The sequence below is a fragment of the Agelaius tricolor genome, unplaced genomic scaffold, assembly GCF_023055355.1.
Source record: "Agelaius tricolor isolate 1412-34295 unplaced genomic scaffold, bAgeTri1.0.p SCAF_2, whole genome shotgun sequence".
NCBI classification, from domain to species: Eukaryota; Metazoa; Chordata; class Aves; order Passeriformes; family Icteridae; genus Agelaius; species Agelaius tricolor.
This window is the reverse complement of record NW_027269262.1, coordinates 48,176,496-48,199,930: the sequence shown is the minus strand read 5'-3', so window position 1 is coordinate 48,199,930 and position 23,435 is coordinate 48,176,496. Positions and strand designations below refer to the sequence as shown.

The 23,435-nt window shown below is 39.6% G+C and overlaps 1 protein-coding gene across 5 annotated transcripts in view; it reads right to left on the bottom strand.

Moving 5' to 3' along the window:
* The window catches only part of GREB1L (GREB1 like retinoic acid receptor coactivator), a 132,747-nt gene that overhangs the window by 29,490 nt on the left and 79,822 nt on the right, over nt 1-23,435 (bottom strand). For 4 of the 5 annotated variants that reach the window (XM_071418116.1, XM_071418148.1, XM_071418127.1 and 1 more), the window contains 9 exons: nt 20,752-20,928; nt 15,421-15,558; nt 13,449-13,586; nt 12,994-13,113; nt 11,122-11,259; nt 9,159-9,344; nt 2,610-2,936; nt 1,619-1,747; nt 885-1,019 (listed from right to left, as the gene is read on the bottom strand). In XM_071418116.1, coding sequence (XP_071274217.1) covers nt 885-1,019; nt 1,619-1,747; nt 2,610-2,936; nt 9,159-9,344; nt 11,122-11,259; nt 12,994-13,113; nt 13,449-13,586; nt 15,421-15,558; nt 20,752-20,928 — 1,488 coding nt within the window. Of the gene's footprint in view, nt 1-884; nt 1,020-1,618; nt 1,748-2,609; nt 2,937-9,158; nt 9,345-11,121; nt 11,260-12,993; nt 13,114-13,448; nt 13,587-15,420; nt 15,559-18,732; nt 18,856-20,751; nt 20,929-23,435 lie in introns of all 5 variants that reach the window. The other variant, XM_071418157.1, reaches the window with a different exon arrangement.

Below are 23,435 nucleotides of genomic sequence, written 5' to 3'. Positions count from 1 at the left end.
GGTGCCAGAACACAGTGCCTGGCAGCCCTTCTAGTTGGATCTCCTGATCCATGTGGAGACAATAAACCATTTTGCTTTCATTTAGATTTAATACCAAATAGATGAATTTAAGTTAACTAACATGAACCAATAGCATACCTTTCTTTCACAGAAAAAAGCTTACTGGAGGTTGAATTTGCTTTGATACTGGACCTGAAAGATTCTCAGTGTTCACAACAGCTCAGTGTATCTTTTGCCAGTATTGTGATATGAAAAGGAAAGTATGTTTAGAAGTCAGAATAGCTAAATAATTCTGAAAATTAGCAATTTTAGACAGGAAATCCTAGCTTACCTTTTGCACTTAAGCATCTCATCACATTATGCTGAGTAAGACGCATCTCAGATCAACAATTTACAGATCACACTTGCCTAACACCTTTCAGCCCAAGATCTTAAAGCACATGCCCTAAAAGTTTAAGCCTCAGAGCACAAGCCTTTAATGCATATTACCAAGCAAGAGGACAGCTGAGGAGATCAGGAGAACACAATTCCCCTCTGCCTTAAACTCAAGGTTACATTCCTTTTCTCTGAGCAAAAAGATGAGATGAATCCACTCTGCCAGTGCTACAAAGAAACATCTTCTCTACTCTGCTTGATGCCTAACAGAAGATAACATGTTTTAGCTAATAGAATATAGAAACATCAGGGGAAAAAAATTGCTGAAGGTTGTTACAGAGATTTTTTGTCTGAGCAATTGCTGTATTGCTACATTTAGCTGGCAGTATTAGTATTTTAAGATTGGCACACTGACTGCAAATGTGCCCTCAGATTCTCCTGAGGTGTAGGCATTTTGACGTTTAGTGAGCTACTCACTTATTTAATATCTTGCACGTAAAAAAAATTACCTGGTTCTTGTGTAGAAACCATGGCAATTGCCTCCTGAGATGACACACACTCACTAACATCTCCATTAAAAGGAATAATGACACTTTCCCCCCGCTGCTGTAGCATCTTCTCCAGCAGCTTGTCCAAATCATCACCTAGATCAGAATGAGCAACACCAGGAAACCATTTCAGAGAAACACCATTGAACATTACATACACCCATGTTCTCCCACAGCTGGTGTCAAATCTGCACTCGGGCAAGGGACTGGGCATACAGGGAAGAGAAGGAGGGAGAATACTTTCCTATCTACTGATTTACCAACTGGATTATTTTTATTTTTTTTTTAAAAAGGAGCCACAGTTATAATTTCAGGTCTGTGGCTTTACAGCTACTGGTGACATCTGATGAATACCAAGAAATACACACCATAAAACAACCTCTAAAACCTTGCTAAAAGCACAAACTAGAAAACACTTGTGTACTTATGGGTTACATAAGTATTACATGCCCTGCTGTTATATTCAACAGCTGAGACAGGGTTAAAAACGTTTTGCTAGAGGGTTATGAACTGCCACCACACAGGTGAAGGAGACAAGCACTCTTTTACACACAAGGAGGAGAGAAGAACAGAATGCCTCTCAATGGAAAGAGCAGAGCTGTATCCATGTGCATTTTAACTGCTGAACAGGAGACACACCAATCCTAAAGACAAGACTGTCTTGGCTAGAACTTCTGCTTCTTAGAATCACTCACCTAAAGATGTATTTTTGAAATGTGATGCCAGGAAACTAACTTTCCCTGTGATGAGCTCATAACTGATCTCTTTTAAAAATTCACTGGTGGTAAGCATGCTCTCTGCAAGTGCCCGAGATTGATACTGACCTGGAGAAGAGAGGGGGAAAGAGTGAGAGCACACCTTAATACAATTTATTGTCAACACAACCTCCTCATCCTAGAAGTCTGGGGCACTCTGATCTTCAATCATGGATCTCCACTGCCTTTACCCAGTAGACTGGGAGAGCAGTCTCAAGTCTACTTCATCAGTGACCAGAGAATTAGTTGATATAACTAATTTTAGCAGGTTCTTTGGGATTACACATCATTTTGCATACTTGTATGACAAATGATACTCAAAATAAGTATTTGCACCTTAGACTAAATGGAGGATTCTAGATAAATAGGAAAAAAGTAATTATCCCTAGTGTGGGAGAAAAAAGATTAAAAAAGTAAAAAATGGCATTACAGATTTATCTGCCCACAAAGGAAAGATGACTAGTCAAAGTTCATTTCCATCCAGACACACTCATTCACACACAGACAGCACAGCCAGTCATCAGTGCAGAATAAAAAGGATAAAAATAAGGACAAAAAGGATGAAAAGCACATTCTGTTCTAAGCAGTCTGCAGAAGACCCTGCCACGTAAAATATCGCAGTTGTTACACAAAACAAAGTCAAAGCAACTCTTTTGTCACTGGGTCACTTCAAGATATTTTCTAAGGCAATCACACAAACAATAAAGTCTCAGGCTTCTCAAGAAGTAGTAATGACTGGCATAAAGATATTTTTCTATATCCTTATGGACTTCAGTATTCCAAGTCTTGCTGAAGATACAGTAAGCTTTGATATTGAAGTGCAACAATACAAAGGAGAATAAAAAGAACAAAAGGGATTTAAAAACCAGATCAATAACTCAAGAAAATGAATTTGGCATTGCCATTAGAAGCAGTCTGCAAATATACTCACCCAGAACCACTACACAGAATTCATTTCCTCTAATCTTGGATGCACAAATGGCAACTACATAATCTGGTAGCTTTTGCTGATGTTTCATTTCATTGAGAGACCTCAAGGTCTCTGAGATGCCCTCGGCCAGGGAGTTCTGGGTGACAACCACGTGCACGAGATCCCGGGACACACTGGCGATTAACCTGGCAAGCCAAGGGAGTTGACCTGGTGACACAGAGATACACTGTGCACTCATTTGCAAGGATCTCTCCCTCAGAGTGAACTCCTGCATAGCTTTCAACATGATCTGCTCAAATTCTTCCCTCAGGGGTATCTGGTCAGGACCTACAATGAAAACAAACAAATAGAAGAACGGTGTCTCATATAAAAATGTTATTGAACCAGGAATAATTACATGTCTGTCTTGATCTGACAAGCTCCTTCACCATATTTTTTTATATTTAAAAAAAAAAACTACTTGCTGCTCAGTGGATATCTACCCACATGGCTTATTCTTTTTTATTTTAGAAGCCTTTCTCTTCTACCACCGCCTTTTTTTTTTCCTCTTCCAAACAATGAGGTATTCCACCTCACTCCTAGCTTCAGCAACTGGTGGGACAAACAAGGGAGTGGGAAAATATGTGCCTTTTGCCTGGAAGAAAAGGATTAAGCATGCAGCCATGTGTTTTTGCAGCAGAAAACCAAAATGCTTATCCTTGTACCCTAATCACAGCCATGCAGCCTGACAAAGCCTGTTAAGTGCTCTTTGTTTTGCTTTTTCTCATCTTGCATACTAATCAACTAAGCATGGATGCAAATAAACATGTTTAACCTCTTCCTTAGCTTAATTAAATTAATTTTAGCAAATCTGCAAGAACCTAACCTAAAGAAGAATATGCAATCTTAGATCTACATTCCCCAGACTCTGTCAACTGTACTGTCAACTTGAACTGGAGAACAGGAATATAAGGCATCCTATCTTGGCATCAGTCCTCCAACTGAACTTCAATTAACATTCTGTTCAGTTAGCTTTGCCTCATTGTCAAAGATATTCAGGAACAGTTAAAAACATGAACACAGAGTAAAAAGTAACCATGGCTTATATTGCCAAGATCTCATATCAGTGCCAAAGGAGGCACACTTCACACTTCAACATCTTGCTTTTCTCTGACTAAAAGGGGGGTGGGGGGGGGGGGGCTTAAATACCAGAGAGATGTGAAATAGTGGGTTTGGTTTTATGTTTTCTTTCAGGCCAGGAAACAGAAAGGTTGTGTGAGAAACAGGGTGTGGGTAAATAACCCACAGCAGAGAATCTGTAAAAACTGCCAGCTGTTGTCATTTTTGCCTTTTTGAGAAGTAACATATGGAAAGTGCCACCATCCAATTACCACAGGATGGTAAGACAACTATAAACTTGTAAGTGCAAGGCTGTTTTCATTTTTGATGCAAACTGAAAAATTCTGAAGAGTCCAATTTAACACAGCATGGGCATAATGCTCTCTTTTAGAGCTCTCTTTTGGAAATGGATTTTCTTTTTCCCTCTAAGAAAACATCACACATTCTAGGTCCTTGAATACCTCAAAATTAAAAAAAAAAAATAGACTTATAACAGTAGAGAAGAATGTTCCTCTGCAGAAATAAAGTAACAAATGAAAATGATGTCACCCACTAACAGAAATTAAAGGAAGCTTTTGCTGATTGAGGGAGGCTACTTAAGAGATAGGCTCTAAACACAAGGGTCATCATCATGAATCCAAGAAGATTAAAATAATGGTAGAAATGGAAAAGCAGATTCTCAGTATGAGAATACACAGAACTTCACTCAGACTACTTATAAGAAAGTACAGCAGTCCAGAAAAATAATGGAACTAATATCAAATGAGATGTAAGACAAAATGATTGATATTGATTTTGATTGTGAATGGTTTCCTTAAAAAAACATATTGATGCTAAAAGGGAATATATAGAAGATTCTCTACAGAAATGAGCCTGCAAATGATCATCTTGATTTCAAAAACAAAACTGCAAAATAAACAATATCATAAAATATTAATATCTGAGTTACATTCAGTTGGTGTCTGGTCACAAATGGTGTTCCCCAGGGCTCAGTGTTTGGGCCAGTCTGTTTAATACCTATATTGATGATATGGACAAGGGGGTTGCATGAGATTGGGTCAGCTGGTCAGAACACAGTGCTAATAATGCCAAGATAGCACATTCAAACTCCATATGGGCCATTCCCTGGACTTGATGATCCTTATGGGTGCCTTTCAACTCACAGTATTCAGTAATTCTGTATGAGAGCACCCTCGGGCAGCTTGCAGGTGACAGAGGGCAGGAAGGCTCTGCAGAGGGATCTGGACAGGCTGGATCAATAGGTTGAGGACAATGGTTTGAGGTTCAATGTCGGAACCCAGGACATCCCTTTGGCTGTCCTGGACTGCCAGGACCCCCGCCAGGGGTCTCAGAGACCCTGGCACAGAGCCCAAAACGCCTGTGGTTTTGATTATGACCCGTGGAGCAAGTTACCAACCTTAGATGAAGATCTGCAAGCCATGACAGTTTAAGTAGAATGATAGTGAAGTTATCACAGGGTGAAAAAGTAGATTTTTGGGGTTTTTAGAATGGGGGTTCAGGGGGCAAGATGGAGGGATCTGGGCATGTCCAGCCTTTCTCCTTCTTCTTCTTGGCCTCCATCTTCTGCTGTGATGTTGGCACTTTTAGATTGGTTTAGAGTAGAAGCTCACTGTCTAACATAGGTGACAGGTGTTGGAAAGTAATTGTAAACATTGTATATGTAATTTTTAGTATAAAGACATAACACCGCCCTGGGGGCAGCAGAGTGCCTGAACTGTCTTGCTGAATGGACCTCAGCTGGACAGAAGAAAGAATTTCATAGATAAGGAACAATAAACAACCTCGAGACCAAGAAATGAAGAGCTCTGACTCCTTCTTTGAACGCCGGGGCTGGGAAAACAGATTTTCTAACTTTTCTCGGGGTCACTGTGACCAGCGAGTGATACCAAGAGTTCAACAAAACAAGGTGCCATGTCCTGCCCTTGGGTCACAACAACCTCCAGCAGAGCAACAGGCTTGGGAAGAGTGGCTGGAAAGCTGCCTGCTGGAAGAACACCTGGGGCTGTTGGTTGATAGCTGGCTGAACATGAGCCAGCACATGCCCAGGTGGCCAAGAAGGCCAATGCCTGGCTTCCACCAGAAGTCACCAGGCCAGCAGGACCAGGGCAGGATCATCCCCCTGTAGTCAGCACTGGTGAAGCCACACCTCGAGTCCTGTGTACAGTTCAGGGCCCCTCACTACAGGAAGGTGCTGGAGCGTGTCCAGAGAAGGGCAGCACAGGTGGTGAGCACGAGTTCTGTGGGAAATGGGAGCTGGGGCTGTTTAGCCTGGAGAAAAAGAGGGCCAGGAGGACCTCACTGCTCTCTACCATTACCTGACAGGAGGCTGTGGCCAGGTGGGGATTGGTCTCTTCTCTTGGATAATAAGTGACAGGACGGATGGAAATGGTCTCAAGTTGTGCCGGGGTAGTTTAGATTGGACATTGGGATAAATTTCTTCACTGAAAGGGTGGTTAGGCATTGGAATAGGTTGCCCAGGGAATCTATTCAGCATCCCTGAAGGCATTCAAAAGACACATGGATGTGGCAGTTGGGGACATGGTTAGTGGTGAACCTGGCAGTGCTGAGTTAATGATCGGTCTCACTGATCTTAAAGGTTTTTTCAGACTAAATGATTCAATGCTGCTATGATTCTATTCCATTATTCTATACAGTTTAAGTCAATATATTCAAATGTCATCCATTTCTGCATGACACTCATCTTCTTCAGGGTATATCCCACAGAGACTACTTCTCTAACCACCTAAGACAGGAGAATTACTGGAATAAGCTCTTGCTTTTAGTTTCTCACAATCCCTTCTACTCAAAGCAAAGCCCTGCAAAAGCCTTGAGTCTGGATGTGCATTTGGACATTAAAACTACAAAACACCTCTGGGTGTCACAGCATACAAAATCTAGAGTCAAAATGACTCAAATGCACCACAACAATGCACAGAGAGAAAGGAGAATGATTTCAGAATCCTAAACAGGAGGTACACCACAGGGTTCAGAAATCTTTTTCAACTGGAACACAGACCACCTTAGCACTGCATAGGCTGAGATGGTGTTTGTAGAAATGGCAGTGCAATAGTAAAAAGCTGATGATTGCAGATGGTGGAATGTAACCCATACTGCAAATATGGGCATTCTGATGTATAAAAACAATACTTGAGAACACTTCACCATGAATGCTGCCAAAGATAACAAATGTGAAATCCGAATAAGTCCCGGAGGTAGACAAAAAAAAAAAAAACAGACTAAAATCAAACACATTTCTCTATCTTTTTTTACTTATTTCTTTATCACAGTCAGTGGAATTTATTTATAGTCACGCTACAGCTCACAATCACATTTTTAACTATGTATAGTCTTCAAAGAAGGTTTAAAGCATCAGAAATGCATTTGTTTTTTTTACTTTGATTGGTAATATCATCACGAGCTGCTCAGCTGATTTCTGAAAACACAACAGCATCATCCTACAATTAATGCTGTCATAATTTCCACAAGAACGCTGACAAAAATTCTCTGCTATATCCTTTTTTCTCCAAAAAAGAAGCACTTCCATAGCTAATATTCTTATCATCTGTGATCACAGTCATCTGCAAATATATTTTATACAAGTAGTGAGATCTGAAAAAAATTAGGCAAGCCTCTCTTTCATGCTTTTGCCTGCTTTTTTATCTTTGCCTTTATCTTACTCTTTTGCAATATACTCTGGAGAAAAGAAAAACATGTTAGTCCTACTTTCTCAATAAAAAAAAGAGGTTTAGATTAATAACTTGTTAATTTATATGTGTATTTGTCTCTTCTTGTCAAAAACTTTTGAATCTGGCCACCCTCCACTCATCCCTAATCTGCTTTGATTTAACAACATGGGACAAAGGCTACATTTCAGTGCAGCTGTCACAATTCCAACAGCTTTAAGTTTACAGCAATATTCAAACCAGCAGCATGTTTTCATCCCCTCCTCTACAGAATGTTTTTACTTTTCTCCTCATTAGGCTCTTTCATCTTACAGTACCGGCACACGTCTCCACATAAGGTCAAGTAGCAAACTATTCAGCTTTGCCCAGCTAAGAACAAAAGCCAAACTAAACACCTGCTAATAAGAGAACTGCTTTATGCTGAAGTCACAGTGCTCAATGAACACAGTTCAGCTACAGAAGCTTTGCATGAAGCCTCCTCTAGTTTGCAGCAAGTACAGACTTGATGCATCCATCTAAAGTTAGACTTGCTCATGGAGCATGATTCACTGACTCACAGGTTTCAACAAATAGTTTATTTTAACTGGAAAGGCTGTTATCAGCTGGCTACAAATTTGCAAGCTGCCTCTATCAATCCAGAATTGTGTGAAGCAGCTGGTTTTACCACACACACTCTACAACTTCCCAATAAAGATGAAAATCTCAAATAAGAAATTTAGGCCCACTGAAAGAAGGTAACAGAAAAACATCCTGTAAAAAATTAAGAAACCCCTTGTCAGTTCTAACATGGCATCCAATGAACTAGTGAGGCAGAGAATGATAAACAAAGCTAACAGGTCCCTAAGAGAGTATTATTACAACATGGAAAATGGTTTCCTTCCTGTCTCCTCCACAAACTGCAGAGAAGTGTAAGCACTCATGGGTGAAACCTGCATGTTTGGGGTTTGGAGCACATTTGGTCCCCAAATTGTAAGGCTATCAGCAGTTGTACTGCTTTTGGAACACCTGCATATTTCTTACCATTATGTATTACAGATGCACTGTGCTATTCACAAAAGTAACTTCACACACTCCTGTGATAAGTGGCATCTTTTCAAATACAAAAGTTAGGGTGAGACTACCATAGAAGTTTCCCAAAACTATCCTGCATTTTTAACTTCTAAAACCTTGCTGCTACCACTCTCTTTTCATTCTAAGGTGGGGAAAATGACTGGACCTGCAATAAGAGGGAAAAAATGTGGCTTGCTGGTTTGCTCTCAAACTTGCAAAAAGTCCATTTCAAAAACATTTACAAGAATGAGATATTCACTGAATCACTTGCCTTAGTCTGAATAACAAATGTGGTTTTCATGTAAACAGTGCTGTCACCAAAACAATGACAACCATCACACATCTGCCAGCATTTGTCACAAAACTGAATAAAACAGACCAAGTGTCCTTAGAAAGGGCTGTGATAACTGATGGTTTGATACCCTAAGAAAATGAGTTATCTGCATTGCAAATCCATTTCACAAAGGTGACCTGGTCAATCCCCATATGGAGAGTAGAAGCAGTATCAGCCTTTAAATTCACTTCACTTCTTCCGTTTCAGGAGCCAAGTGGCAAAGTCACATACACTAGATGGAGCCACTTGCCTCTTCCAGCCACAAAAGCAGCCAGAAAACTGGCCCTAAAAGGGACATAAAGAAGGTATGAAGAAAAAAGGACAGTCTCAAATAAAACCAAGTACCTATGACAAATTGCTTACCTAGCTGGACAAGGTACTGAATAGTTAAAAGTATCATATTCTCCACACTTAGCAGCTGACTGCTGGACAAGCCCAAGAGATCCAAATCCTTGTTTTCCAGCTGTGGAATCTTGTAGCAGTTCACCAGCAAGGGACTTACAACAATATCACCAACATTTCCATAGAAATAAGGTAAAGTGCCATAGCCTATGATAAAACAAACAAAACCCCCACGGAAATTCATAAAATTTGCCATTACATGAAATCTTGCACAATAATACATTTCCAAACATTTTCTTAAAGCTGTCTGGCAAAATACATTGCACCAATGACTGCTCTTGGCATTATAATAGCTTAAAAAATAAATTATAGGCCAGGGATCCTCTGCTGCATTTTACAACAAGTGATCACATACATTTGCAAGAACTAACATTAACTGCATGATATCCAGCAGGGTAATAACTGTTGTTATCCAAATAGAGATGAAAATATTATCTGTTTGGTTCTTACCCTGACCTTTAAATACAGATTCTCCATAATATAGTGTACAAAGAAGAAAAATCAATTAAAGCAAAAGTACATTGATCTTAACATTATAAAAGCAGCATAAGTCACATTAGCATTGATTCAGCCACTGTGGTATTGCTGTGATTGATTTCACTTTTTTTTGCCACCTCCCCATTCTGTTTTCATAAACAGGTAAAATAAACATTGACAACTAAACATGCTATTCTGTAAGGTAAAGCACATGAGCACAGGCTAACTCCTCTTTTCCTTCAGAATGTTTTTCATTTCAAAAGAAGCATTTCCACAGAGATTTTGCCAAATCCATCCTTTTGGGTACATCTGGTTCTATACTATTAATAGGACGCTGTTTCTCAGGGCCACTAACAGTTTAGCCTAACTGAGGACTTAATGGCAGCTCTCCAAGAGCCTAAGGGCTGCATTCAATTTGCACTTAAGCTGATGGCTGTAGGCACTCTCATCTTTAATAAGGAAGTGTTTCTCTGAAAACCATTAGAGCACTGCGCTAGAGCTTTATAATCGGCTTCCAGAAACAACGCTGAGCAAAACAAACCAGAAGCGTAACCCTATCCTTGACAGATTTACTGGTGTACATGGCCCTGTTAATTCTCCAGGAGCTGTGTGTATTAAAATTATCTGTGCAAGTCAGGACTTGGAGAACTTCTCCATTCCTTCATGTAAATGATTCCACAGACTGTTTTGACAAGCATGTTCAATTGACACTGAAGCTACTTTATATGACCATCTATACTATATTGGACCTAAATAAAATATAGAGTGAAAAAAAAATTCACTCATGAAAAATTTGGCAGCACTAGCTGACCCATCTATTTTAATGTATTATGCCCAAATAGCTCCGGTTGAAAGGCATATTCACATTAAAAGTCATACTCTTAATAAAATGTCTTTCTAAGGGTTAACAAAGTACTTTATACAGCTAAAGGATTTTAAAAGCCTGAAGCCTGATCTGTTATCTCAATTGCTTACAAGAACTATGGACTATAAATGACAAAAAGTTAGTATGATTTACTTCTGTTTAGTCAGTGCAAATCAATTTTCTGGTTCTCATGTAGAATTCTGGGGCTTCAAGATCTGAACTATAAATGCTGCAGGAAATATTTGCTTGGTTTATAAGTTGTTTATACCGGAAAGCTATTTTCATTACTTGGAAATCGTTCTCTCCCTGGGTTTTACAAAAATCTTATTTGTATAAAACTTAGATTTGGCCAGTGGTTCTGCATAAATTTGACCTAGTGGTGACCTGTTTGCAAATCAGGTTCTCCAGAAATTGCCTGACTTTCAGTTTTAAATATTGAGCAACTAAAGGAAATATCTGTGACAAACCAACTTTGTATTGTACTGAATGCCAGAACCAACAAAAAGAAATAAACCCCTCTTTGTCCTGGGGAGTGTGTATTAGTACAAAATGCAGCATTTGATTCCCCAGTGTAAGACTTACCTATCAGAATTACTGGTCTGACTCCCGAGTTATTCAGCAGGTTTTCAGGAACTATTACAGTCTCCCCTGCTGGGATGGGTTGAGGCTGTAAAATTCCAGTTAACATGGATTGAGGAACTGGGGCTGACAAAAGAGGCTCTATAAAGTAAAGAAAAGAGAGACTTCCATTACTAAAAGGCTCATACTGTGATTTGGCCTTATGAACAAATAAGAAAAAAATTACTGCAAATCACTAACTGTAATAAAATTCAAAAGGTCTCTGCATTTCCTGCTATAGTTTTAAGTAATTTAAATGAAGAGCCTATATCCTCCTGTAGCCCCATCCCTAAAATAAAACTTTTTCTGGCCACTGTATTGTTGGTGAGAATGAGAGAGCAAAACACAGGTTTGAATATGCATCTTTAAACAATGCCAAGTACTAAGCCAAAAGGCCACCCCCCAATACTGCCTCTCAATACAAGGGAAGAAACTGCTTCAACTTCTGACCTAGAATATATGTAGATAAGAAAAATAAAAGCAGGCCAAAATCTCAAAGTTACCCTTTGATAGTTGCTACAAGGATAAAAATCAGGCTTTACTCATGAAAGAGCAGCAGCAGCTTTCATAAATAAAGGAAGCCAAGTGCAAGAATTTTGTAATCTGTAATCAGGTTTCAGAGTAAGGCCTGCTTCACAAGTTTCTTAGGCTTCATTTGGTGGTTTGCAACCACTTTTTCAAACCATGCCATCAATAGAAAAACATCAAAGTCAGGATGAATGAATGCATACCTGAATGTTTTACCAGGGGGAACTGTCTATCCAACAGAAAAAAGTACTACTAAAGCCTCATAGAAAATGGAATACACAACAGAGGTAGCAGATTAGTGGAGACAAACTCAACAAACAGGGGAGATTGCCTTATAACATGTCTCTTCAGCAGGTTTCTGAAGACAGAAACCAACAAAAGCTGCAATTTGAAGTGTTCAGAAAAGCAGGCCTGCGTTACCATGTAACCCTTCTTCCTATGATTAATATCTCTGAAAATAATTCCAAAACATCTTAAAACCAAGTCCTCAAGAGCAGAGTTATAAAAGCATTGTGCATATTGATGAATGGCTTTTTTCACTCCTTGGATGCTTATTTTTTCACTCTATAGAGAGAAGAATAAATAACTCTTTATTCCCCTTTAGAAAATATGCTAAATCTCACGTCTGAAAAGTACTCAAATAGGGAACAGTTTTATTAACAGTTATGAATAAAGAGGTATCTACATGGGTATTGATGAGTACTTGTAATTAATTCTATTTCCTGCCATGATATTAAACTCGAACAGCTTTTCCACACATGACTAACATTTGGTCTCACTTTCTGCTTTTAACTGAAGATCATCTAGTGTATCAGTATCAGTGTCCTTTGTTAGGCCAATATTATATAAAGCTGTTTTTCCCATGCAGAAACGGAGTGTACAGGTTCTGTAGCATCCCACACCACTCTGAAACACAACAGTCAAGGTGAAGGCCAACGAAAAATCCTTGAAATATATTCATATATCCATACACCTGCACAATTTTAGAACAACTGAGTTACAGTTGGGGGAACCATGGATTTCTTTCAGCTTTATAGTTTTAATAATATTATTTGCCTCTTCCTTTCCTCTTTCTCCCCCAGCAGTTTTACTTCCCCTGTGTCGCATCTTAGATTACAACTACCAGGACCAAGCATCCTGTGTGCTTTTTGGGGGCATGGTGTACTTAAATACTCCATGGTGTGCTTAAATACTTCAACAAGATCAGTTATGTTTGCTGTGCAACATGTGAGAGGTGCAGCACAGGGCTGCTGGGCTGGCTGAATTCACGTTTTAACAAATGAAATCTCAGTGTCATTCAAGTTTTACCTGTTCTTGTCGAAGGTCGGATCGTAGGAACAGGTACTGCTAAACCAGGAGGTGGGACTGGGGACCCAGGAGACCATCCTCGGTGGCGTTTCTTTGGTGGTCCAGAGCTGGACATGGATGCTGAAAGGAAAGCAAAAACTAATTGTAAACCTTGTCCTCCAAAATGACCAAATTCCAGCCCACCTTCCATTTCCCATCAGTGTTGAGCGGGTATCACATCGCAAAGCAAAAGAGGCTCATACCTAGATTTACATAAAACCAGACTGTGATGTGAAAAACATTGTTACCTGTGCTAAAATGTCCAGCATTATCATTAATGGTCATGCCAAAAAGCAAATGGATCTGTAAAGACTGAACAGTAGGAACAGCTACAATTGGAAGAAGAACAAAATCACAAATTTCAAGCTCACCATCCAATGCAGCTTAGAATAAAAAAACAGAGAGGTTTTCTTTACCTTGATCTCCAGCTGCACAGCCAGGACTTGGAGATGTCGAGTGAGGCATTGGCCGAGAGACTGTAGTACTCAATGCATTATTTCTTCCTCCATTAGCGTTTCCATTAGCAACATCCGTGGCACGCAGTGAAAGAGGAGCTGAGTATAATAAAATACAGAGTGTGTGGCTTGAGACAAGCTTAAAAACAAACAAATAAAATAATACAGCCACACACGATGCAAAAGAACAGGGCAAGATGCGTGACTGAAAAAAAACATATTTCAGGGAGATCATGAAATGTACTCGTCAGAGAAACATTCAGATTGCAAAATCCAAGCCTGGTGTCCAGACTTCAAGGTGAGGAGGGATAGGTGGAAGAAAAAATGCAAAGAAAGCCCCACCAAAATAAAATAAGAAGTTACACACACACAATTTTATTGCGAAGTTTGTGATATATTTTCTTACACAGTGGTTTTTTTTTTTTTAATATACATCACGAATTCAGTTTGTAAAGATTTCTAAGCCACTTGTGTGTACCTACACAATTTTCCCCCCGTCATCCCTATGCTATGCACAGTAATTCACTACAGGACTCTCATCTAAAGCCTTAGCAAAGGACAGTGGGCAGTTTGCTGCAAAGTGTACATGGCCTGAGCATTACTGAGGCAAACCATGCTTAATTTTGCTACCTCTGCCTAAGGTGATTCTCCAGTCCCAGCAAGTCTGACACTCTGGCAGGACCCGCTATATCCACCACAGATGATCACCAGAAGTTACCATCACTCATCATTCTCATTCTTTTTCAGAACTCAGTTTTTGCAGAAGAAAAAAAATGGCATAAACTGCCAACATGGAGGCCACTGGAAACTCCAGTTCCTTGCTGGTATCAGCCAGCTTCACAAGGATTTAGCTCCCAAGAACGCATTCCAGGAGCAACACCAGGGGATGGTGCAGCAGCTGGCTGATGGCAGCTGCAACTGCAAGTGTTAGAGATGTGGGTATGTAGCTTAAAACAATGCAACTCCCCAGCTGCAGACATCCAAATAAATTCTGGTACAATTGCCAATTACAAAATACGAATAATTTCACTTGCCCATTGTAAGCTCCTCATTTCTACTCAGAGTCAACAATTTTGTACAGACAGATATGGTGGGCATGGGTCAGTTACAGAAGTTGTTGAAAAGCTGGGCAGAAATTTCAGTGCAAAATAAAATCACCTAAGTATGGAGGGGGAAAGGTGTTTGGCACAAAGAACTGTTAATGATTTATTAGATAGAACATAATTGTATTAAGTACCATAACCAATACCATGTTGTATTAAATAGCAGATGTAATACATCATGTATAAAATGATATATATATGCTCATGTGCATATATAAACCAAATAAATAGATATATTTTCTTATTCAAGCATACTGTTCTGCAATAAGTGTGATGATTTCTTTTTTATTCCTCAAAGATGAACCACCTAAAGTAAAAAACAATCAGATTATCCCAACAGTGTCAGTGTGGGACTTAGATGTTACAGTTGAGGGTTACAATTTATTAAACACACAATACAGAAATAAGCAATTAAAACAGCAGATATATTAAAATTCCTTGAAATGAGACTAAATTCCAGCACACGTATGTGGAGGAACTATAATGGTTAGAAATGCAGAACTGCACCCAACTCTCAGTTACTGAGGCAGGAATCAGTGTGATATCAAGAGGTGACATTTATGCTCTCTTATGGTTAGGAAGTGCAGAGAGAGATATCACTGCACTCCTACCAAGATGTTACATCTGAAAGCCAAGGTGTGGCTCAACCTTGGGGACAGTACTAACTGCAAAAATTTCTGTGCCAAAGACTGCAAGAATATGAGAGTTCTGGAGAATGCTAGTGAATGTTTTCCTTTCCCTTTTCCACCAAAAAAAGAACACTCTCTTTTCTTGGCTGTTAAGATGATTATTCCCTTGGCTCTCAGATGTTTTGGAAAGCAAAGCCATACCTGCAGCAAATGCCTTTCCTACGAGCTGTACTGACAGAGCCAGAGGTTTCACAATGTTCTTGTTCCGGGATGGGTCTGGTGTTCCACTTAAGTTAACAGCAGCAGAAGATGATTTTGCTGGACTGAACACTGAAGAATCTGAGAACAGAAGTTGTTTAATTAATGATCAAAATTTACATATAAATATATATAATTTTTTATTGCATACACATTTATCAACACTCATCTCTGCATAAATTGCAAACAATTTTTTTACACTCCTAAGAAATTACCATGTATCTTTCAGGAGTTTTAACAAACACTTAACTGGGTGTTTCTATAGAATCTTATAATCCACTGAACCCATGATTGATCTCTCCCACAGTATTTTGCACTCGCACACACTCAAAAACTATTTTAACTGTAGAAAGGGTTTGCTCCTCAAAATAGCCTCATGGGATAGGCAAGTAAATGCAGTTTTCTCATGGTTCACATGAGGAAGCTAAGACGAAGAGCTTATGGAACTTGCAGCCAGCAAGCATAGGGAATAAGCACTGCAATAAGTTACCTAAAAGAGGTTGTGGCATCTCCATCACCTGAGATTTTCAACAACAAGCTACTGAATCTCTATCAGACACAGCTAAGCTTGACTAAGGGCAGAAAAAACCACACCCAAAAACATAGCCTCCTTACAGCACTACTGTCTACAAAACTATAAAATGCATATGCTCATTTATAAATCTGGGTAAAAAATTAAGGGCATTTGAGCCCAAACTCTTTGCATAAATTAACAAACTTCATGGAGCACTCTACCACAGCTAAAACCTATAAATCTTATTTTATAGAAGGATAAACTGAAAAACAAACAAATTGAATATTTGCCCAGTATCAAACTGATTCCAAACTTCTCAGCATGTAAATCCCTTTAACATCAGGCATTTCATAGTTGCAATTTACTTCAAGAAAAAATTGGCATTCAGATGCTGATACACTGGCAAATCCAAATTCTTATGACCAGAGTGAAAGAATATTAACTCAGCATCAGTCTAGAAAGTAGTTTGCAACAAGTAGGCAAAGGAGTCTAAGTTCACCTACAGATGTCCCAGTAAAACAGCCAGCTAAAGAAAACAGAAGACAAAGACCAACTTGATCTGCCAAACACATTCACCCTCAGGCCACACACCATTTGGTGGAGGAGGGTGGGAGGAAGCTCTTCTTTGCCAGACAGAGTAGCTGACATGAAGAGCAAACACAGAAGCCTCTGCTGCTGCTGCCCCACCAGAAAATTCTGTCCATGCTCATAGGAAATACACTGAAAGGCTAACAAAACAGACCACCGGGTCTGGGCCCTTGGAGGGAGATGTTGGTCTGCCATTAAATATGATGTAGCAAATATGTAGTGTTAAAAGTTTCTTTAAAGTAAACTCTCCAGAAGCTTTGGGGATGTTTTTTTGTCCCCCATCTCTAATTGTAATACATTCTCTTGAAATTTTATCTGTGAATGTGGATGTGGCTGGTATATGTTTAAACACCACTCTGTTACCTAATCAGGACTTATTAAAATACCAGTTATTAAAATTCTTCGTCTTTCTCTTGTAAAGTCTTGTTTCTAGTTGCTTAACATGTGAATTGAATTTTCCCCTCAAGTGTCTGCCCAAACCCATATTTTTGATACTGTCTGCCCATAACTACCTACATGTATCTTGTAGAACTCAGAGACTGAACTGCTCATCAGAAACATTTACACAGCTTTTAAAGAAAAAAAGGGATATGAGTTGATGATGAGCAAGAAAACAACCTGCTAATAAGTAGTCCTGTTTTAAAACAACCTAGAAGCCAACTCCAGTAGAAAGAGCTTTGCAGAATCTAGAAGAGAAAAAGCCAGAAAAGCCCCACATCATAGGTGACACATCAGAATTTATGTCACTGAATAAAAGGTGATCTCCCCCCTTCTCCCAGTCACAGGGGATTCATGTGTATGTATGTGGCATTAATCTTCACCAGGAGATAACAGGAGAAGGAGATGAAAAGCTTTTGACGAGCATGACCTAGGAGTACAAACAGTGACACACAGAAACACCAAGCAGACTGAAAATGGCAGGGAGTGATAAGGAGAAAGCCGTATATAAAAGGTGTATCTATTAACTTGGCAGATACAATAGAAGACAAAGCTGTGTAAATATTAGAATGCTTGTTGCTCCAAATGAACAGGTCCTCATGCATCTGCACAGCTCTCATGCCTGGATCTGGAAGCCAAGGGATCATGCAATGAAATGCAGATGTGTTTTAACCACACTGTCATTTAATTTTATCCAAAGCCCAAAGCATTTTGCTTCCTCAACAGAGACAGGGGCAACCACCTGAGAGAAGTGCCTCTGTAAATACTAATCAGTGATTATAGTCTCATATGAATGCCTTTGTTCAGGTTTTGTTTATTACTCCTTTTGACAAACTTTCTAGGTGTAAAAAGTATTTTAACCATCTTGCTTTCTATCTGCATTTCATTCCCTTTAAAGAAACATGTGGTTTTGGACATTCATATCAATTAATAACAACTAACAAGTCATTTTCTCTTGTTTTTAGTTTTTCAAGAAATAGCACAAACAGACACAAAAACATACAACAGCATAGATGAAGCTGCAATAAAGCAATGAGAAAGAAAGCTCAAACAAAAGCACTTTGTCTACTTGCAATAAATAAATAGATACATGATATTAAGATGCTGCTTCTTTGTCAGTCAATGTCTATTTGATTTATATATTTTCTCCTTATTTAAGGATATCATTAATAGCTTTCTAGAATAGTTGTGAGGGACTGGTTAGCTCACATACCAAAAACCCACTGTATGCATATGGGGAAATTGCAATTCAAAGTACACCTTTGCGTGCAATAAAATTTAAATAAATAAGGAAATTAGCAAGTAAATAAAATAACATCTGGTCCCCTCTCCCTAAAAGGAGATATTATCCTTTTCCAGACAAATAGCCTAGTTTATATACTAAGCAAACACTTCCCTACAAACATGTCATTGAAGTTTTTTGAGATGCACAAAGAAAATTAATGAAACAAAGACAAGGAGGCACAGAATGAAATAAATTAATCAAAAGACCATTTAATGCTTTTACATCAATTGTTGTTTTGAGACTGATCTAACCTTCAGCCTCACCTGGGTCTTAATCTTTGCCAAAGCAAATTTTGAAAGGCATCCTCTCCAGTGTAATCTCCACATGGCTCAAGGTAAATACCCCGTTGTTTACAGCATCCCTGACCCAGCAGTGGCTGAGGTAACTTACCACCCCCAATGGTTATCTTTACAGCACTTTCAGCTCCTACCTGTCTGAGTGAACCCTGACTTGTATCCATTAGCTGATCCACCCTCTGGGGTCGTGGACGGTGACACCGAAGGATTTGGCTTAGCAGAGAGGCTAGCAGCAGATGATTGCCTGCTTCTACATTCTGCAAATGAAGCAGCTACAGTACATATTAACAAGGCCTCCTCCCAGCAGCAACGTTCAGCAACGCGGTGGCGAAAGGCGACAAAACGTTAAGAGCACACAGAGAGCACGTACAACAAACAGCGGCAAATGGCAGCATCCAAGGAAAATAGGGATTCGCAGTTTTGTCAACTTTGTCTTCTAATTAAGAAAACCTCCCTGGGGGCCACTCAGGGGGCCAGGCAAATACAGAGCAGATGCTGCAAAATGGCAAGAGCCCTCGGATCACAGCTTCCAAGAGATTTGAAGGTATTGGACATGTCCCAGAAAACACTCAGAGACTTCTGTGGCACAACCTGTATACAAATGGTCATATGTTGCCTTTTAAAAGGAGAAATTGTGCTGAAACCCAGATTTTGAATATGCTTATACAAACCTTCAGGGAGATCTCAGCGCTGTTAGTGTCTGTCTGGATGAAAACTGAGTTGAGGGAGGAGAAAGTCACGTTGAAAATCACACATTAATCCATTTTTAAAACTGAGATCTAATCAAGATTTGTTTTAGGAGAAGGGTTTAAATGTTTAAAAGCACTCTTCTAATTAGACCTATAATCTAAGTGAAGAGTGAAAGATTACCAGATGGATGGCAGCAATATGGGGACAGGACCTATCAAAGTAATGCCCATGAGGTTGACTTTTTGGTTGATTTTCTGAACTTTCGTGGGTGCTCAGAAACTTGCAAGTAGCATATAACCAAAAGTGGAACCAGTATCTGCTTCTTCTACACGTGCATTACTCCCAACTGCATTTACCAGTACATACACCAACTCCAACTGCATGAGTATCAGGGAGGGGTTTCAGAAAAAAGATTCCAGAAGTAAAATAAGGCTTCCTTTGTCTTTATTTGGAAATTTACTAGCAAATTAAATATTTGTGTCATTTTTGTGAAAAATGCTGTTGAAAAGCCACATGCACTCTAAAGCAGCAGTTAATTTTCCTTGTAACAGAGAAAAGCAGCTGAAGCCAAGATCCTTTTGACCCACTAACTGATACAAACTATAATCACTCATACAGCTCGGTGATAACCATCTCTTTCTGGTGTCATGCTGCTATTCACATGAGGATGTGACTCCTCAGATGTCAGTTCTCCTGCAGAGCTTCCCCTCTCCTCACATCAACTTTTTGGAACAACAGGGCCCAGATCAAACTCTGTCTTCACTGAGTGAGACCACAGATGAAAAGGTCAGGTAGTCTGCACATAAACCAGCTTGGCAGACAGTGGGTGGGTAAACCACTCTTTCCTTGAGTCTTTGTATGGTTCTAGCTCCAAAACCCTGCATCCTCCAATAAGAGACCCCCATGGCTACCTTGCCTTGGGGTCACAAATGCACCCTCCTGTAGCACATAATGTCACACATGCTGCTCTGGTAGAGTAAGACCAAGTGTAAAACACTGCAAATGGCAGGAGCACCCAAGTCTTTTCTTTCCCTGAGATCAGTGCCCTGAGCTTTCTTAATCTTACAGCATGCTAGCTATCCTCAGGCATGAGACAGACTGGATTGCACCTGCAAAGATGAATATCAGTGGAAAACCAATGCTGCAGCCCTGGCTGTGTGCTTCAGGCACATAAAAGAATCATCAGACTGAGTAGCCTCTTATCTTCTACCAAGATGGCTGCACACTCTAAGATGGGAAGATCTAGGGCTGCCACCAAAAGTATGGGGAGATGAAAGAAGAGTGTTTACAGTCACATTTAACTTCTTTGGCAAAATCCAAACTTCAGTAAGAAATCAGTAAGAATTCTCCCTTCAAGCAGTTGCTTTTGAATGCATACATTTTCAACAGCAACTTTCAATTTCTCATTCAACATCACCCCTAACAACATGAACCACCCCTAATTGAATGGGCACCTTTATTACCTTTCCAGCAAATAAGGGGTCCCTTTGACAGTACACCTTGGGAGCTTCTTACTAGGTAGTACTTTAAGTGCTTTTGCTTCTTTGGCTGAGTGGTTAGTTTCAGGTTGATATGATTGGAAAACTCTGTGAAGTACCGAAATCCTCTTTCTCCACAGCCTATACAATTCCCAGAAAATCCTGGAAGAAGGAAGCAGAAGATACACAAGCAGATTAAATGTCTTGTACTGTCTGCTAGGAGTAAGGCCATCTAAACCTACCTGCACATCCAGTTCCAGGGGACTGGAGGCCTCCAGCCAGCCAGCTTCTGTGGACACAGCACATGGGGGTCAGTCTGAGCTCTTCTGAAACTCCTACATCTCTGTGGGAAGTACTGACTCATGCCAAAATCCTGCCACCAGTTTTCCACTCTACACAGTGCAGAGAAGGATAACCTCTTGACAGGGGGACAACTATGTTGTCACACTAGGAAATTTCCATTAGGAAAAAAAAAAACCCACATTTTTTCTATATTAAAAAAACCATGGATTCCAAACTGCAGACGTCTCTCTCAAAACAGTGGCTAATTCATCAGAGCATTTCATATGACTGAAATTAACATCAAATAAATTTTCCCTGAGGCTTCTTACATAGAATACTTTCTAAGTAAACTGAACCTTACATTTTATTACAGTCTTGAAAGCAACCACAAGATTTGCATGGCCAGAGTTAGGAGTGCTTTAAAATAGTTTCAAAAACCTACAGCTTCTCAAGAAAATAACCATTTTAGTGACAAAGACTGTTTTTCTGCAACATTTCCAACAGGCTTCACAGAAAGGGGTGAAATTTTGAGTTGAGGTCTGGAGGATAATCCAGACTAAGAATTCTAAGTAGCCTTGATTTCCAGTGCCATTCACAGCTGTGTTAATGGGAATCTGGCATAATGATGGCAGATTTCATAGAACAAAGCACAGGGTATGTTCTGAAATGGGTCTGCCCTAAAATCTTTGTTGTTTGAATCAGCCTTCTATTATCTAATGCTGAACAATTAAGCCCTGTTGTCTTACTTGTCATGCCACTTATCTCTGACTTGATTTCAACCCCTAATGAAACAGATTTTCTACAGAATATCAATAATGATTTATAAAAGTGCTAGCAGATTAATACCTAGTGGAAATGCTTTATTTTTGTTTGTTTGTGGTTTTTCCATTTACTAATCAGTTCAAGATCTGTAAGATAATAAATTTTTCATTCTTGCTACTATTGTTATTTTCCACAATAACAAACACCTTGGAGGATGCTGGTTCCTACACTCACCTGTCAGCCAAAGTAACAGGTTTATGACAAAGATATTCAGTGTTTTTGACAAAATCCCTTATCCATAAAACTCTTAATAATAAGGCCATTGTCTTTAGCCTTACTACGCCTCATTATCAGCTTCGATGAGGATGCCAAGATGCAAATATCTTCATCCTGTTTTTCCTGGGACTGAATCATTCTTTCTTTACTCTCTTGCAGCCCACAGGATCTACTGGTGTGTCTCCAGAGTTTTCAGAAAGAGTAACCAGGGTCTCTCAGAGCTACTGAGTCAGTTCTTTCTTTGCTCACAGGTGCCAGTGACAGAAACTTCAGCAATGCCAGAGGTGTGAGTCACCAGGCTCCTTAACAAATGAGACCAGAGAGGATGGATGGATGGATGGATGGATGGATGGATGGATGGATACAAAGCTGGGATGGAGGGGGAAGCTTACCAACAAAGACAAGCAGTACCACATTTAATCAGGTTTAAACACCATCTGCCTATCAGTTCTTATTGGTCAGCTCCTGACACTTCCCCGGCTTAGCAGGGGAGAAGCTCCTCTGAATCCTGAAGTGTACCCTGTTATCCCAAATCCTCAGTCATACCAGTGAGGGCACATCACACCACAGCCTCTATCCAACTCAGGCCAGGGGCATTTCTGCCTTAGGCCCAAAGGTTTGCTATGTATGGATTTATCAAATGGATTTAATGGAGACGTAAAGTTAAAGCACAAAACAAAGCTGTTTCCAATAGTTACACAAAATATTGGTGGTCTGCACCAGAATTTGAGCATTGCAGTTAAATCAGGGTATTTATCCTTTGTCGTAATTTCTTTCCTGTTGAAAGGTCTTTCTGAATATACCCTAGGCAGAACAATGACTGGAGGCAGAAATGAAAGAGTAAATTCAAAATAGGCTAAAGGAGCCAAAATACATTAAATCACTTCTACGACCTTGTTAAAATGTGTACCAGTTGTGACCCAGGCAGGAAATCTAGGTGCACATAGGCCTGTCTTCAATTACCAAGAGGCATTTTTGTACTAAGATTTTAAACTTCATAAATGTAACAGATTATGACATAATTGGGAAAGGTAGGGCGGGGTGTCCCTATGTGTTGGTTTTTGGGAAGCAAACTGCTCCCAGAACTTCTACTGAGATCAATGATCCTGGTGAAGCCAAGGGCAGAAATCATCCCTTAATTAAAAAAAAAAAAAAAACATAATATAGTTCATTTTCAGTACTTGCATGAGCATATTTCTTCTTAAATGAAAATGCTGTAAGCTCCAGCTGAGATAAACAGAATATGGATAGTTCACATTTAGAATGCCAGGGCTGCAATTGACTTCTGCCCACACAGAAATCTGGGAGATTCAATTGTGATTAATTGTGGAATCAGGGACTTGTTTTAA